This window comes from Coptis chinensis, chromosome 1 (assembly GCF_015680905.1).
Source record: "Coptis chinensis isolate HL-2020 chromosome 1, ASM1568090v1, whole genome shotgun sequence".
Taxonomy (NCBI): Eukaryota; Viridiplantae; Streptophyta; class Magnoliopsida; order Ranunculales; family Ranunculaceae; genus Coptis; species Coptis chinensis.
The window spans coordinates 33,179,499-33,195,469 of NC_141456.1; the positions used below are offsets into that span (position 1 = coordinate 33,179,499).

The following is a 15,971-nucleotide window of genomic DNA, read 5'->3' on the forward strand; positions in this document are numbered from 1 at the left end:
TTTATGTTATGTTCATTGGATGGGCTCGGTAAAAAATTGTTCTCTTCTACATCTCTATTCTCATCCGCTATGGTTACCCAACCATGTATGGGGGTTGCAAAGTCCATTAGGCATCGATTCTAATCCGATTGATTCTATTGTCGTCATGCTGATAGTTTTTTGACGTTTTGTGATTTGCTAAATGGAAATTGACCTCTTACAATAGCCACGCATTAAATCAGTGGCTACCATGTTCACAAAGTGATGATTTTGCCTTTTGTGTGCGTGTGTCTTTTCAGACCGTAACTGCCATAATCTTAGTGATGATAAGCTAACAGGGTGCTTTTTTATAATGCCCATGCCTCTGGTGCATTTGTTTTTGGGCCATTCAGGGCCAGGACAAGCTTACATGTTCACTTGGAACAGTTATTTTTTAAAATATTTAACGAACTCTTTGATCAGTATGCAAACCATAACTATTTAGCGACTTCTATTGGTTTTGTTGTTTTTATGTATTTCTGGTTTTGATCTCGCCTGTCATGCTTAGTGGCCAACTGCACTATGCTTTCGTGGCCCTTTGCCCTTTACCGCACCTTTAACCAAGTACCATCAATGTTTGCGACTTCTCTTGGATTTGTTGTTTTTATATATTTCGGATTTTGATTTCGCCTGTCATGCTTTGTAGGCGACTACACTATGCTTTCGTGGTCCTTTGCCCCGCACCGCACCTTTAACCAAGTTGCTTTTGTGTTTCAGTCTTAATGTTTCCAACATGCCTTGATTCTTGACCAAAACAAGGTCTACAATGATTAGGTTACTGGAAATCCAACAACTCTACACACATACCTACACATATTTGATGTCCCTTGCCATTCTTTGCCATGCCTCCGCATATGCCTAATCTAACACTACGTGACCAACTTCTTTGCAATAATGATTTAAAAGCTAATTCCGTATATGCAAGTTTAATTATTTATAACTGCTTTTTTAATTGGCCATTCAATGTTTAATGTGGCGTGATACACAATCCCTCTACGGCGTCTCATTTTGTTTTTTGGTTAAGCCCGTACGGCTTTACTCTACCACTAGAATTATGGTCAACTGTCATTGTGCCCCTCATGGTCATCGACACAATAGTCATGGATAGTTTTTTATTCATCTCGGCTATGATTAGGTTTTTCATTAACATTGTTTAGATCAAATTCCCAACGTTATAAACATCATTTTTGAGCCTTACAAGGAGATTTTTTTTCCATTTTTTCCTCTTTTCTCTAGAATGGCACATAGGTAAAATGGTCTTTAGATTATCCCTTCTTTCCTTATAGTAAGATGTGTTTTATGCGGTGTTGTATGTGCCCTCAAGTGTCTTGAATATTAACTACCAGTGATACAGGGTCAGAGGCATACTTTATAAGTGGCCGTGTTGGGTTACTCGCGATTGTAAGCCCGTGATTGTTGGGTCCAACACGGGCACATAAATTAGACCTTTTGATACCATATAATTAACCTCTATTAATTATAGCCCGTGACTGTATTAGTAAATCACAGACCTCAGATTATATGCCTCACAGACCTTTTAATACTGTATAATTAACCTTGCCTATTAATTGAGTGTATGTCCTTTTATGGTGAATTAATATCCTGAAGGAACATTTCCCATTAGGAGAATAACATAAAAAGATATATGAAGAGCAAGTTGTGTGCAAAGGTTTGGAAGCAAAGTAGGCAATGCCCGTTAGACGCGATTCATCCAGCAGTGCCCATGAGGTTAGTACATAATCTTTCAGTGATGTTTTTCCATGAACTTCAACTAAGCACAATCACCAAATTCAAGTGTACGTACCATTCCAATTAAATGCCTTTTTTCTTAATGGCTGAATTCTTTTGCTCATCGATTTTTATTTCCATCCCACCCACAATGAGAGTGTATGTATCTTTTAAAAAACGTTTATAGAGTAATCCATTGAATGCAAATGTTCTTAATGAGAAATTGATTTGACGAGTTCCACTATCGTATAATGAAATATAAGAAATTAGGCATTGAGGCTTTAGAAAACAAGATAACAGACACAAACGTTGTGGAAAAGAAAGTATGGTTATTGCTTATTGAACACAATTTGAAAATCATGTTTGTTTCGCTTTACAAGTTACATAATTTGAAATTGGGTATGTTGTTAATTGTTCTATTTGGAAGCATATTTACATAGTTAGTCCTTTTTTGCTATCAAGTTATTAGTATAAAGGAAGCAATGCTTGATAAAGATAGCTAGATGTTACAACTTATGCATTGATTTTGATATATGGTGACACGAGACTTGATTGTTTAAAATTTTTGTTATGTTGTTGTTCATACATTGATGGGTATTTAAGCATAGGGTTCGGATTAGCCGTAATTGAAAACAGGCCTGACTGTGGTTATTAGTCATTATTGGTGTTCTTTTGATCAATCTTTTGTAGTTTAGATTTTATAGCTTTTCATTTTAACTATTTATGTGCCATGATTTCACCATTAAAGAGACTAATTTCACATGCAGCAGCCCCGTCCGCTTTGAATTCTGATAAGTATTGCTCCTTTTGTTAAACCTTGGTACAATCGCCTACTCTCATTATATTCCCCTTCTTAAAGCTTGACACTATTCGAACAACCCCGCCCCTTAGGGGATGCCCTCTTTTCAAGCCTTTCCAACCCCTTCTCCTGCTTCCTAAATTTGGTGATTTGCTTTCATAATCGTTTTAATTTGATGGTTTTGAATTGCGCTTTTTTTTTAATTTCATTTTCGTTAACTCATACTTGGTAATGTTGAATTTTTTTTGTCTGGTTTGGCAATAGTGGTGACTTACTAAGTCTTCATTTGGCATTGCATTTGGGTTCAGTGCTCATTCTTATTAGTGGTTTCCCAATGCCTAAACGACTAAAATGAATCCATGGGTTTTAGAAACATACGAACGCGGCTATCATTATTGTGCGGGATGAGCATGTACACATTTTCCTCATGTGTCAACGAACGTACGTGTTAGATTCTAAATACTCATACATTTGTGTATTATAACTTGACCATCCTGTGTTGAAGTTGTGCTATGTGATTAAGAGAACGGCATTGCACTTTAGTTGGATATACTATGATGAACCTTTTAAAAAGACATTGCACTTAAAATAGTCCATATTAGACAACTTATAATTTAGCTTATCATACTAAAACTGGACATAGCAAATTTAGTTGAACATAACACCTTCAATCCAGCGGTTTTATAATCGCGTGATAATGGGTAGATGTTCTGTAAATTTGTTATGTTTTTTTCATGACAGATGGTATAATTATTTCACTTTCTCGGCTCTTTTGACTTTGATGTTTATAATAGACTATATGGTTTGTTTATTAAAGTTGTTTGGTTCGATATGCTTAAGTCCTAGCCGATGTTCTATATCACCATTTAGTAACAAACAAGAACAACGTCCTCTTGGTATCATTTATGTTATGTTCATTGCATGGGCTCGGTAAAAAATTGTTCTCTTCTACAACTCTAATCTCATCCTCTACGGTTATCCAACCATGTATGGGGGTTGCAGAGTCCATTAGGCATCGATTCTAATCCAATTGATTCTATTGTCGTCATGCTGTTAGTTTTTGGACGTTATGTGATTTGCTAAATGGAAATTGACCTCTTACAATAGCCAGGCATTAAATCAGTTGCTACCATGTTCACGAAGTGATGATTTTGCCTTTTGTGTGCGTGTGTCTTTTCGAACCGTAACTGCCATAATCTTAGTGATGATAAGCTAACAGGGTGCTTTTTTATGATGCCCATGCCTCTGGTGCTTTTGTTTTTTGGCCCATTAAGGGGCAGGACAAGCTTACATGTATACTTGGAACAATGATTCTTTTAAATATTTAACAAACTCTTTGATCAGTGTGCAAACCATAACTATTTGCGACTTCTCTTGGTTTTGTTGTTTTTTTGTATTTCTGGTTTTGATCTCGCCTGTCATGCTTAGTGGCCAACTACACTATGCTTTCGTGGTCCTTTGGCCTTGACCGCACCTTTAACCAAGTTGCTTTTGTGTTTCAGTCTTAATGTTTCCAACATGCCTTGATTCTTGACCAAAACAAGGACTACAATGATTAGGTTACTGGAAATCCAACAACTCTACACACATGCCAGCGCATATTTGATGTCCCTTTCCATTCTTTGCCATGCCTGCGCATTTGCCTAATCTAACACTACGTGACCAACTTCTTCGCTGGAATGATTTAAAAGCTAATTCCGTATATGCATGTTTAATTATTTATAACTGCTTTTTTAATTGGCCATTCAATGTTTAATGTGGCGTGATACACAATCCCTCTACGGCGTCTCATTTTGCTTTATTTGGTTAAGCCCGTACGGCTTTACTCTACCGCTAGAATTATGGTCAAATTCCCTACGTTATAAACAACATTTTTGAGCCTTATAAGGATAATTCCGATACTGTCTTTACATATTCATTGGATGCTGTGATATAAATGAGGCTTACATAAAAAAGGATGATCCCAGTTCACTTTCAAATTTTATACTATAATTATAATTATGAGATTAGTGTTACATATAAAGGTCTCGAGGTAGGATCAAGACAAGCAGCCATCATAGGCAATGCTTCAACATCTTCAATAGCCAATTTACCCCCCATTGGGAAGGGTATAGAGCCTTATGTACGTTTACACAAGTTTTTTAACCTTTTTTCTTTTGTTGTTTGCAGTCAATACGGCTCATAAGCACTCTGTCGATCTTTTGAGCTGCGTACAACGCTATAATGATAAGTTAATCTTCGCCCAATTAGAATTTAAGGTGCGTTGGCTTCACTCTTGAACATCTTCTTCCTTCTTAGGACCGGTATTGTTCGAATCAAAGTCGTCTATTGGGATATTTAGGATCACATTTTGATTATGTTCCTCTCTCTAATCAAATGAAATACATTATTATATTTGCCATCTTTGCATGAATCGCTTAAGTTAAAGTACATTCCGCAACTTATTTTAGTTTTTGAATAACTTGCGTACCTCACCAAATATGATGATATTATTTTAATTTTCTTGACCATCAACAACTATATATTTAATTCTTTATTCTTATTATCCTCGTGTGCTTTAAGGTATGTTTAACTTATTTGTGTTTTCTGTACTATTATATCTTTTCGTTTTGTTTTATTAATCTGTTAAATTTTTTTTGTCTGCGTTGTTTCGTTTCTTTACATTTTCGAACCTGTTAAGTTGGGACTGGATTAGTAACTCCCTAGAAATCATTTCTTTTCCTACCTTTGCAAAGTGGTCAGTGCAGGCAATATATTTTCCGTTTACAACCATTTAGACATGGATGCGCATGAGGAGCACCCAAGCTTGGGTTCCCTTAGTGATCGTGACGTACGACAACAACAACAACAAAACCGGCGTAATCGAGAGAGAGCAAGAGTAAGCAATATGAGCTCGGAACAGATGGCCCAGCGAAGGGAACGTAGGCGAATCAATTATTATCAACGAATCCGAAACCAAAGAAATGAAGAATTGACTTCTCAGAGAGAGCGCATGCGTGTAGCGTGGCATGCCCCTCAATCGTTTCTTGCTGATGGATCGTTGGACTCCAACAATTCGACGCCTCCCGAGTTAATCCCAGGCCTACACCCATCTAGAGATGTTCCACACGTATTGCTTTACGGAGAACGTGATTTGCAACGAATACGTCTAACTCATATAAGGCAATATGCTCGGAACTGTATTAGTGCAACGGCATCTACATCGGACATTGGTGGCAATGACGGTAACTACCACCACTAATTACTTATCCGCTTAGATTCACAACCGATTATTTATCTCCGGAAAATGAATTGACTCTAATCAGGTTTGGGCATCCTAGCTGATGATATTCCTTATGACTCTGCTATCAATAACGTTGGCTTGAATGGGGTAGACATCCAGATCAGCAGTGGCAGCGAAGGCGAGCCTTTTGAAGGTTACATGTGGACCTAAATCTTGACCCAATAATAGATTTGTTCTTTTCGTTTACGTATCTTGCAATACAAGGACCTTTATTTATTTTGTAGACATTGACGCTGACCACGGGGATTTCTGTGTTGATGCCATTAATCCATTCAATGGGATTAATACTGTAATTCACTCTGATGATGTCGGGGGGAACCATGGGGGTTCAAGAGAAGAAGTACTTCCTATGCAAGGTTAAACTTTGTCCTTGAATTAAACGTATCTATTTCATGTCTTTTAGGCTTTTCTGCTACTTGGCTTATGTGATTAGTATATTGACTTAGCAGAGTGTGTTGCATTGGATAACGGTCAGATCGGCCGGAGGAGGGGAGACACGGCTAGAAAAAGGCGGAATCATAATTGTGCACGAGGCTATGACAACTCTTTAGATGTTCAGACACATCGTTTACCACAAGCTACGAATTGTACACAATGCCAAGCGAAACTATTTCGTCGCGAACCGCCCGGTTTTTGCTGCTCAAATGGGACAATAAAATTGCCAGCTTTAACAGCTCCGCCTGCGATGATTAATTTATTCACATCTCCATCACCAACCGCTGTCGATTTTAGGAAGAACATACGTGCATATAATCATGTCTTCTCATTTACTTCTATGGGGGTTCAGATCGACGATGAACTGGCTAATGGTCGAGAAGGAATTTACACGTATAAAGCCCGAGGCTCTATTTATCACCGTATCGGTAGCCTTTTGCCCAGTCCTGGTCACAGACCTAGATTTCTTCAAATGTATATATACGATACAGATCATGAGCTTGACAATCGTATGGCTGAAAATGGAGTGTTGGACAGACGGGTATTGGCTATCATTCATAATGTTTTAAAGGAGAATCCGTATGTCCAGATTTTCCACCAAGTTTCCCAGAGGTTATCATCACCGAATCTCCGTCTACTTATTAGAGATAACCCAACAGGAGCACATCAATATAGCATGCCTACATCTTCTCAAGTGGCGGCGATCTTAGTTGGTGGTGAGGATCCAACTAACCTAAATGAAAGGGACATCATAGCTCAACGAATATCTGGAGAGTTTGAGAATGTTCCCGACACGGCCGGCTATTATGATCCACTTCAATACCCTCTTCTACTCCCTTACGGCAGCCCGGGATGGAATTTGCATATGTTCCGTTCTAATAGAAAACGACTCACGAGTCAACAATTTTATTGTTACTTGCTCCAAGTAAGCTTTCAACTTTGATCTATTTAGTGTTTTGTTCTGTATTGGTTTTCCAAAACAATTACCTGACCAATGTCTTATCCCATTGTTAGATTCGACCAAATGATCCACTTCTACTTCTCCGTAGTGGCCGTCTTTTGCAACAATACATAGTTGACAACTATGTTAAAATATCAACTCTGAGATTAAGGTGGATACGTGATCACCAACAAGAAATTAGGGCCGAGCTTTATCAAGGACTACAAGACTATTTAAGCTCGGTGAAAATCCATTCAGGTGTGTATTAAGTTTTATACTTTATTACCATTTGACCGGTTAGACATCCTTATATCCATCTCTTGAAAAATATTTAGGTAATGTTGGACGCAAAACAATCTTGCCTGCATCTTTTGTTGGGTGTCCCCGTGACATGCACCGGCGATATCACGATGCTATGGCATTAGTTCAAAAGTATGGGAGGCCGGATTTGTTTATCACAATGACTTGCAATCCGTCTTGGGAGGAGATCACTGATGAGTTGTTAGAAGGTCAAGTTCCAAATGACAGGCCAGATGTGATAGTAAGGATATTTCGTGCAAAGCTTGAAGAGTTGAAGAATGATTTGTTTACTAAAGGAGTTCTTGGGAAAGTCGTGGCACACGTTCATGTTATTGAATTCCAGAAAAGAGGAATGCCTCATGCACACATCCTTCTTATTCTGGACGAGAATGACAAGCTAACAACTGCAGACGATTATGACCAAATTGTTAGAGCAGAAATTCCAGATCCAAATATTGAACCAGAGCTATATGAGATTGTTGTCAGACACATGATTCATGGACCGTGTGGTACTGTTAATCCAACATGTGTTTGCATGAAAGATCAGAAATGTACAAGGAATTTCCCAAAACAATTTGCACCAGTAACTAATCAAGGTATTGATTCCTATGCTACATATATGAGGCGAGACAATGGTGCTTTTGCAATTGTCCAGAATCATCATCGTCGTTACCGTGTCGATAATCGTTGGGTTGTACCTTATAACCCGTGGTTGTTAAAAAAATACAATTGCCATATCAATGTGGAGGTATGCTCGAGCATTAAAAGTGTCAAATATTTGTACAAGTATATCTACAAGGGTTCAGATCGAGTGGCCATGGAAGTAACATCTACAGACAAAGAAGAACAAGATGAAATCAAGCAGTATGTAGATGGACGTTGGATTTTCCCACAAGAAGCCCTTTGGAGAATTTTTGAATTCCCGCTTAGTCAAATATACCCATCTGTGTATTCTTTGCAGGTCCATCTTAAGAATATGCATGAGGTCACCTATGAAGGCAACCAACTCATTGAGGATGTTTTGGCTGATGATAAGAACTCCCGCACGATGTTAACAGAATTTTTTAAACTTAATAGCATTGATGAGGCTGCTCGCCTATATCTTTATCGTGAGATCCCTGGACATTATGTATGGAACAGGACGTCCAAGCATTGGCAAGAAAGAAATGGACATAATCGTGTCATTGGAAGGCTTTATGCAGTATCCCCTCTTGAAGGTGAGAGGTACTACTTGAGGGTGTTGCTTAATCATGTTCGAGGACCAACGTCATTTGAGCATCTACGAACGGTCGGATCTAATGTATACCCCACATTCAAAGAGGCGGCTGAAGCATTGGGCCTACTTGAAAAGGATGATGATGTTCACGAATGTTTGCTTGAAGCATCGAGGATACAAATGCCCTCTTCTCTACGGAAATTATTTGTTACAATTTTGGTATATTGTAATCCATCTGGAGTTCGTGATTTGTGGAATGAATTCCATAGCTATATGGCCGAAGATTACACCGCGTCGGGTTTGAACTCAACGTATGCGACAGATCGTTTGTTACACGAACTTCAAGTGTTATTGGAACAACATGGTCAAAATATTTCGGGCTATGATTTGCCTGCAATCACCGAAGCACATGTCGACCTAGATGATATATCCAATTTGGTTAGAGAGGAACTGTCTATTCCCATTGCTTCAGAAGACATTACTTCTGTAAGTAAACTTACTAATGATCAAAAAAATGCTTATGAACAGATTATCATTTCGGTCCAAAGGAAAGAGGGTGCGGTATATTTCGTTGACGGACCCGGTGAACGAGCAAAACATACTTATATAAATCCATTCTAGCAAAACTCCGGAGCGAGGGCCATATTGCTATTGCAACAGCAACTTCGGGAATTGCTGCTATAATGATGCCTGGCGGTCGTACGGCCCATTCTAGGTTCAAGATTCCAATACCAATTACATCGACCTCCACATGCAAAATAAGCAAGAAGAGCAAATTGGCATGTTTGTTACAACAGGCAAGTATACTAATATGGGATGAGGCTACAATGACACATCGTTATGCGTTTGAGGCACTGGACAGAACTTTAAAAGACATCACAGGCAGTGAATTGCCTTTTGGAGGGAAGGTTTTCGTTATGGGTGGTGATTTCCGTCAAGTACTCCCTATTGTTTCACGTGGGACAAGAGCACAAACTATTGATACATGTATTACAAACTCACCACTTTGGGATAAAGTACATGTGGTACGTCTTAAGGAAAACATGCGAGCGAAAAATGATCCCGCTTTTGCGGAGTTTCTTATGAGCGTGGGCGATGGGACTAGACCATTTATTGATGGGGACATGATTGAACTTCCTAGAGATATTGTAGTGCCGTGGGAGAATGAGCATTCACGTGTGAATCTTATAAATGAGATATTTCCAAGATTACATGAAAATGCCGGTGACACTAACTACATGATTAAGAGGGCAATAATAACTCCTAGGAATGACACTGTTGAATTAGTGAATGATGAAATAATAAATCAGTTTCCAGGTGAAGAAGTGTCGTATTACTCTTTCGATTCGGTTGGAAATGATTCGCGTGGTTTGTACCCTCAAGAGTACTTAAATTCTATTTGTCCCAGTGGTCTGCCTCCTCACCAGTTGAAACTCAAGCTAGGAGCTCCAGTTATTTTAATGAGAAATTTAGATCCTAAGAATGGCCTATGTAATGGAACACGACTCATATGTAGAGGGTTCGACACACATGTAATTGATGCTGAAATCGTTACTGGAAATTCAGCTGGTGCTAGAGTTTTCTTGCCCCGCATTCCGTTGCACCCTTCTCAAGATGCAAGGCTACCTTTTGAGCTGACTAGGAAACAATTTCCTATCAAGTTAAGCTTCGCTCTGACGATAAACAAATCACAGGGTCAAACAATACCAAATGTTGGAGTATATTTACCCGAGCATGTTTTCTCCCACGGCCAACTCTATGTTGCTTTATCAAGAGGGGTTTCACAATCTTCAACTAGAGTTTTAGTTAAGAAGGGAACATTGAGGGGTCTCTCTGGAACTTACACTAAAAATGTCGTCTACAATGACATCCTCCGTTCTTGCAGTGCACATTAGCCGTTGGTGTCTTCTGTTCTTAGCTGCCTAATTATTGCTTCATATATCTGTATGTTATTTCAATCTTCCTTACTTCGTACGTTGATTGTGTCTCTTATGTATACAATATAGAACTACAGTTGCCTCTGCAATTTCCTTGCGTTGTGCACCGGTTAATCCATCAAACGAGGTTTAGTGATATGTTATCATTTGGTTTGCAATTTGACAAGTCAATTGCACTCTTTTTTGTTATAGTAGGTAATTTACATAGGTTTTTTCCAAGATAAAAATTAATTTTTATGTTGTTCCATTAAGTTCATTTCTGTTGAGAAGATATATAAATTTGTTAAATTATGCCTATACATATCCATTAACATGTGTAACCAAAGGAATTGATATTGTACTGCATGTGTTCCTGCAGCAATATTAACTACGCGAATTAGGTTTTCCTGATATCGCTACATCAAGATTATGTTTGCCGTGGTTACGTTTGCTAGCGAAGTTATTATATAAAACGGCGGAGTGGATAGTGTGTTGTTACAGTTTGTGATCGTTTCTTTAACTGGATGGAGCTTACTTAACTTTGGAGGCAACAAATTTTTCGCAAGCGCCAAGGAAGAGGAGGTAATTATAACTACTTTAAGTTCTACTGTTTACGTTGTACACTGTTGGTTGCGATGGTACGAGTGCCGAGAGCTAACTGACCTTATTGTTGAGTCTGGGATACCCTGGTGTCAGGGTGGGGAGCCTACTACTACCCTTATTGCTTCCAATATATGTTGAAGCAAATGCCAATTCCTAAATTTTTTGAGGCCTTTATCTACTACCAAGGCCTGATTTACACTAGAATAGATGGATTCGTCACCACCAGGGGTACTTAACCTGATACATCTGCTTGGCTGGGTGTGAGGTCAAATGAATAATCAACTCAACTGGGAATCCTGAAACAAAATATGCTGTCATGAGCTGACCTGAAACAAAGCCGATTATGTTGCTCACATGCCCCACCGCAAACTAAATAGCAGAGGTGAGTTATTCGGTCGAAAGACGCCGGGGATAAAGGTTAGTTGGACGTTTTGCACAAATGGTTTACCTAAAAATAGGGTACTATATGATACGGGCAGATTACCCTAACAACAAAAGCAGGCACTCGTGATAGTTAGTTTCGATTTTGCTTACCAAGCCAGCGCACGGGAAGGGATTCCCACAACGAAGTATTATCCATTGGGTCAATCATATTCCCTTGGGTACCTAGCCGTCTATGGAACACCTGGGAGCCAATGTTCAGAGCAAATAGATGCCACTGGTCCGAGCTTAGGGAAGCGTCCCCGGCATGGGTTACATACAGATCCAGTCGATTATATAAGATATAAGATCCCCTGCATCAGTTCCTGGTCACGCTGCGACTAAAGAGTCATTGTGTGGTCAGTCCTTTACCACTGAAAAGCTGTACCAGCCCTTCTCCCGGGCTTTTAAGATTTTGAAGTCATAATGGATGGCACAACTTGAGGAGTACAGTAGGGTGGCCGTTGAAGGGTCTCTTTCGTAAAATCCCTTTTTGTTAAATAATAGGTTCTCCCCCTCTTGAATTTTATCTCTATTAGCTGTAGTGGAGAAATCCTAGATCAGAGAGAGACACCCGCAATCAGAGCCGAACAATCGCGGATCGCCCTGTGCGAAGCGAGAAAATAGCACCTTCGCCACTTACATCCGCTAGAGCGTAGGTATCCGATTAGGACGTTGAGTGCTTCCGGTGAAAGCCTATCGGGTTGGGTTTCTTTGATCCTTTGATCTTGGTCCTTTCCTCTACGAGTTTCTCTTCCACCATGTAAAGTTACAACACTCTCTTCGACAGGCCAATGGCCAAGGCTTGCTCTGAGAATGCCCGTTGTTAATAAACATTAACATTATCTTGCTCATCCATATTGAGAAGTTTATACATTTCGAAATCTTCATTTTTGTAATGTTCTGGAATGTTAAGTACCTCAACTGGCAAGTAAGTTTGATCAATCTTCCTCTCCTAGCAGAAATGGAAAGGTTGTGAGTTTCTTTGCCCGACAGGGCTTTGGGCATTTGATTAGCAAAGGCCAGGTTAGGGTCGCCCCTGAAGCCATTCGTAGTCATGGCGGCTTTCCTTTATTTTCTATTTAGTGTCGAGCAATTGTTTCTTTCTTTTTAAGGGTGTGGCTCATCAGTATACCTTGCCTGCCCCTAGGAGGCCTCCCTATCCCTAACCCAGGGAGTGGCTTCAAAGGACGACGACATTCGATCCTGCAGGAAACTTGCACGTGTAGCTCAGAGCGTTTAATGAGGCTAGCTCGGAATACACTATGAATGAATCTTTTTTGCCGTTCATATGATCATTGTTGTGGTCGGCATAACAGCCAACTACAGCTGTAACTGGAACCGCAATTAGTTATTCAGCTGAGTATTAGCTGATGAGGCTTGGTGGGCTCACATATTCAAAGATGAAATGGAGCATTACCATAACGAGTGTGTGGGAATCCGAAAAGCCATTTACCCCGTATTTAAGCCCCAACACGGCAAAGTGTTAGACAATTACTCTTAACACTTAGTCTTCATTGCATTAAGAATGTAGCTACACTCCTAGAGAGTTGATACCTGATCGTCCAGTCTTAGGCCCACATTCGTCTTTCATTTCTTCCCAGTGAATCCCCTGTCTCCCTTGCTATAATAAGAACTTACCAAGGGACAAGGAAAACTCCATTGATTTATAGATAAATAACCATGTTCTGATTGCAGTTGTGATAGGCTTTTAATCTTATGGTCTTAAACAGATAAATTTAATTTGCATTTAATAAGTTCCACTGGCAAGTACTCACCGTTCTATGTTACTGCTCTTCTGCCAGTCTATTTTTTGTTTCTACTTTAATTTTGCAATCATCTCAACCTAGAGTAAAACCATGCTCTGTTTAGTCCTCTAAACCGACATTACGTTCTGATCGGCTTTCCCAGCTGAGCTGATCGTACATGAGTCATGGGGACCTTATGTTTAAGAATCTAAAGACCAGTTTACCTATGTGCCATTCTAGAGAAAAGAGGAAAAAACAAAAAATAGTTAGTAACCTCAGGTGAATCAAAGGGCATGCCAAGCAGAATGAAAGCATCGGCCAAGACCACGAACTCCTAGCCCAATTGGCATGTGACGTAGATTTGATGTCTTTGCGGTGTCAACAGGATAATAGTTAACATCAATTATCTTATTGAGGTTTGTAGTAACTAAGGCGGTAACCTGTCAATGCAGAACAGCAACGTAATTTTGAACTTGATGATGATATGACACAGATTAACCTAAGCCTAGAGCACATGCTCAAGACAGTTAATAAGAATTTCAGCCAGCTTCATTCCCTATCTTCAATCCACCAATTCACTTAACCTTACATATAGAGATATAGAAAGTGTCAAGTCAAGCATCAAATGATTTATTGATTAATGAATTTCTACCTGTTGTTTCAGGGGTGATTTAGCGACTTTGCCGACTTTTGTTTCCAACTATTCGGTGACAGGGTCAGGGAGTTGGATTCCGTCAGTGAGCCTTCAATCTTGGCTACTCATGGCTACTGAAATGGAATTATTGCTCCTGGTAGACGTTCACCACCAAACGGAAACTGTACATCAAAGTAACCAAATAGTGGTTCATGTGTGGAAACCACCTTGAATTTATGCTACTGCAGCATGTTTTAAGAGGACTGATGGTGACCAAACATTTTGATATACAAAAACACCAATTCTTCATATATTTAATAACAATCAACGTGACCTATACCTCATGTGAGAGCCTATATTTCTATTGTGCGCTATGGCCGTGAGATTACATCTCTAAAGTTTTCTTGCTGTTTTTTTAAAGATATTATGATTGCTTATTTTGTTTCATTTTGAACGTCCTATTGATTCAGTAGACAATACGTTAGCAAGTTATCATTTCTTGCCAATATTTATATACGTATTTGCAGTTTAATTAGGATATTCGTCCAGTTAGTAGATTCACATTGTAGTATACCAACTACTCCTAATGTGTACATTTGAACCACAAGAGAAGAAAAGTTACTAATTTGCACCTCAAAACACAATTGCAGAAACTAATACTATTTTCGCATTAATAAGGCGGTATGAATTTCCCCGTATCACCACACTCAATCATTTTAATCCCAATTAAATCAAAATTCAATCATTTTAATCTCAATGCTTATTCCAAGGAAAAATTATATAAATCAAATTTAAAACATCTTAATAATTAAAAAAACAAATTAAGAGCCAATAATAATAATAAAAAAAAAAAAAAAAAAAAAAAAAAAGTTAAAAGTGAAACATAGGTCACAATCATAATGGGCCTCATACACTGTTCATCTTGCCCATAACCAACTAAAATTTAATACGTGAGCAGTTTTAATTTATCCCTTTGCCCATTTAATGGGTGCTACCTCCGTCATTCCTCCTTCTAAAACGCCTACAATCTAAACAACTTCCAGTCCTCCCATTAATGTATATGTTTAATATGGAAAACGTATGCAACACCCTTACAGTCTTTAACCTCTTAAATTGGTCAAGACCGTTCTACTCCAAGGCTACCTAAACTATTGTTTATATACATGTTGTGCTGGAGAGGTTGTTGAGCATATCGTCCAATTGATCAAGAAAAAATATTTGCACTTTCCAGGTATTCGTTGTAGTTACATACCATGCTATTATTTTCCTCTCAATCATATTAGTCTTCGCCTTATGCGCAAAAAAAAAACTTTCTTCTATGGCACTATAAGCAGATTATATTCTTTTTTCTTATGTAATCTAGATGCTCTTTCTTTGGAATTGTGTGTTTAAGATGCCCGCTGAATTTCTTTCGTACATTCAATATGGTTGTTTTGTAGAAATCCTTCAATGGCAACAACACAATTCCAACACCTTTCCACGCTTCGTACTGGCACAACCAAATTGAAAATAAAAGTTCGTCTGACCAGAATGTGGGAGTCAATCCACTGGAATAACAACAATGAGGTCTTAAGTAGAGACTTTCTGCTATTGGATGCTAAGGTAATCAACCGCGTTTGTTTTGCAATCATTCAGAATTGACCACTGATTTTTTCCCCTTCTTGCCAGGGAACCCACGTACATGCTAGATTGGAATCGAAAGATTTTAAAGAATTTGACAAATTTGCAAAAGGAGCTTTGTTGGAAGAGGGCAACATCTACGTCATTGAGAGATTTGACGTCGTGTTAGCAACGACCTATCGCCCAGTGGTGCATCCCTTTGTAATAAAATTCAAACCAGAAACATTGATACAGCTAGCTGATGAAGGGGGGGCTGAAATCGCAAGATACAACTTCAATTTCATTGAGTTTAACGCGGTGCCGAAAAAGTT

The 15,971-nt window shown here is 38.9% G+C and overlaps 2 protein-coding genes and 2 long non-coding RNA genes across 4 annotated transcripts; all 4 read left to right on the forward strand.

The window, feature by feature from the left end:
- The first annotated feature begins 1,016 nt into the window (after positions 1 to 1,016).
- On the forward strand, positions 1,017 to 14,441 carry LOC147523547 (uncharacterized). The gene is made up of 4 exons (XR_015196590.1): positions 1,017 to 1,746; positions 4,715 to 4,803; positions 11,015 to 11,217; positions 14,071 to 14,441. It is a non-coding gene; the product is annotated as an uncharacterized LOC147523547 (long non-coding RNA).
- Positions 7,546 to 9,340, forward strand: LOC147523548 (uncharacterized). The gene has a single exon (XM_086557598.1). It carries the CDS (start codon positions 7,595 to 7,597, stop codon positions 9,338 to 9,340), a length of 1,746 nt encoding a protein of 581 aa, XP_086413724.1. The 5' UTR covers positions 7,546 to 7,594.
- On the forward strand, positions 9,406 to 10,614 carry LOC147523549 (uncharacterized). Its single transcript, XM_086557608.1, has one exon. It carries the CDS (start codon positions 9,406 to 9,408, stop codon positions 10,612 to 10,614), a length of 1,209 nt encoding a protein of 402 aa, XP_086413734.1.
- Positions 14,442 to 15,003: 562 nt separating the features above from the next.
- Positions 15,004 to 15,962, forward strand: LOC147523550 (uncharacterized). The gene is made up of 3 exons (XR_015196595.1): positions 15,004 to 15,271; positions 15,480 to 15,642; positions 15,709 to 15,962. It is a non-coding gene; the product is annotated as an uncharacterized LOC147523550 (long non-coding RNA).
- Positions 15,963 to 15,971: the final 9 nt, after the last annotated feature.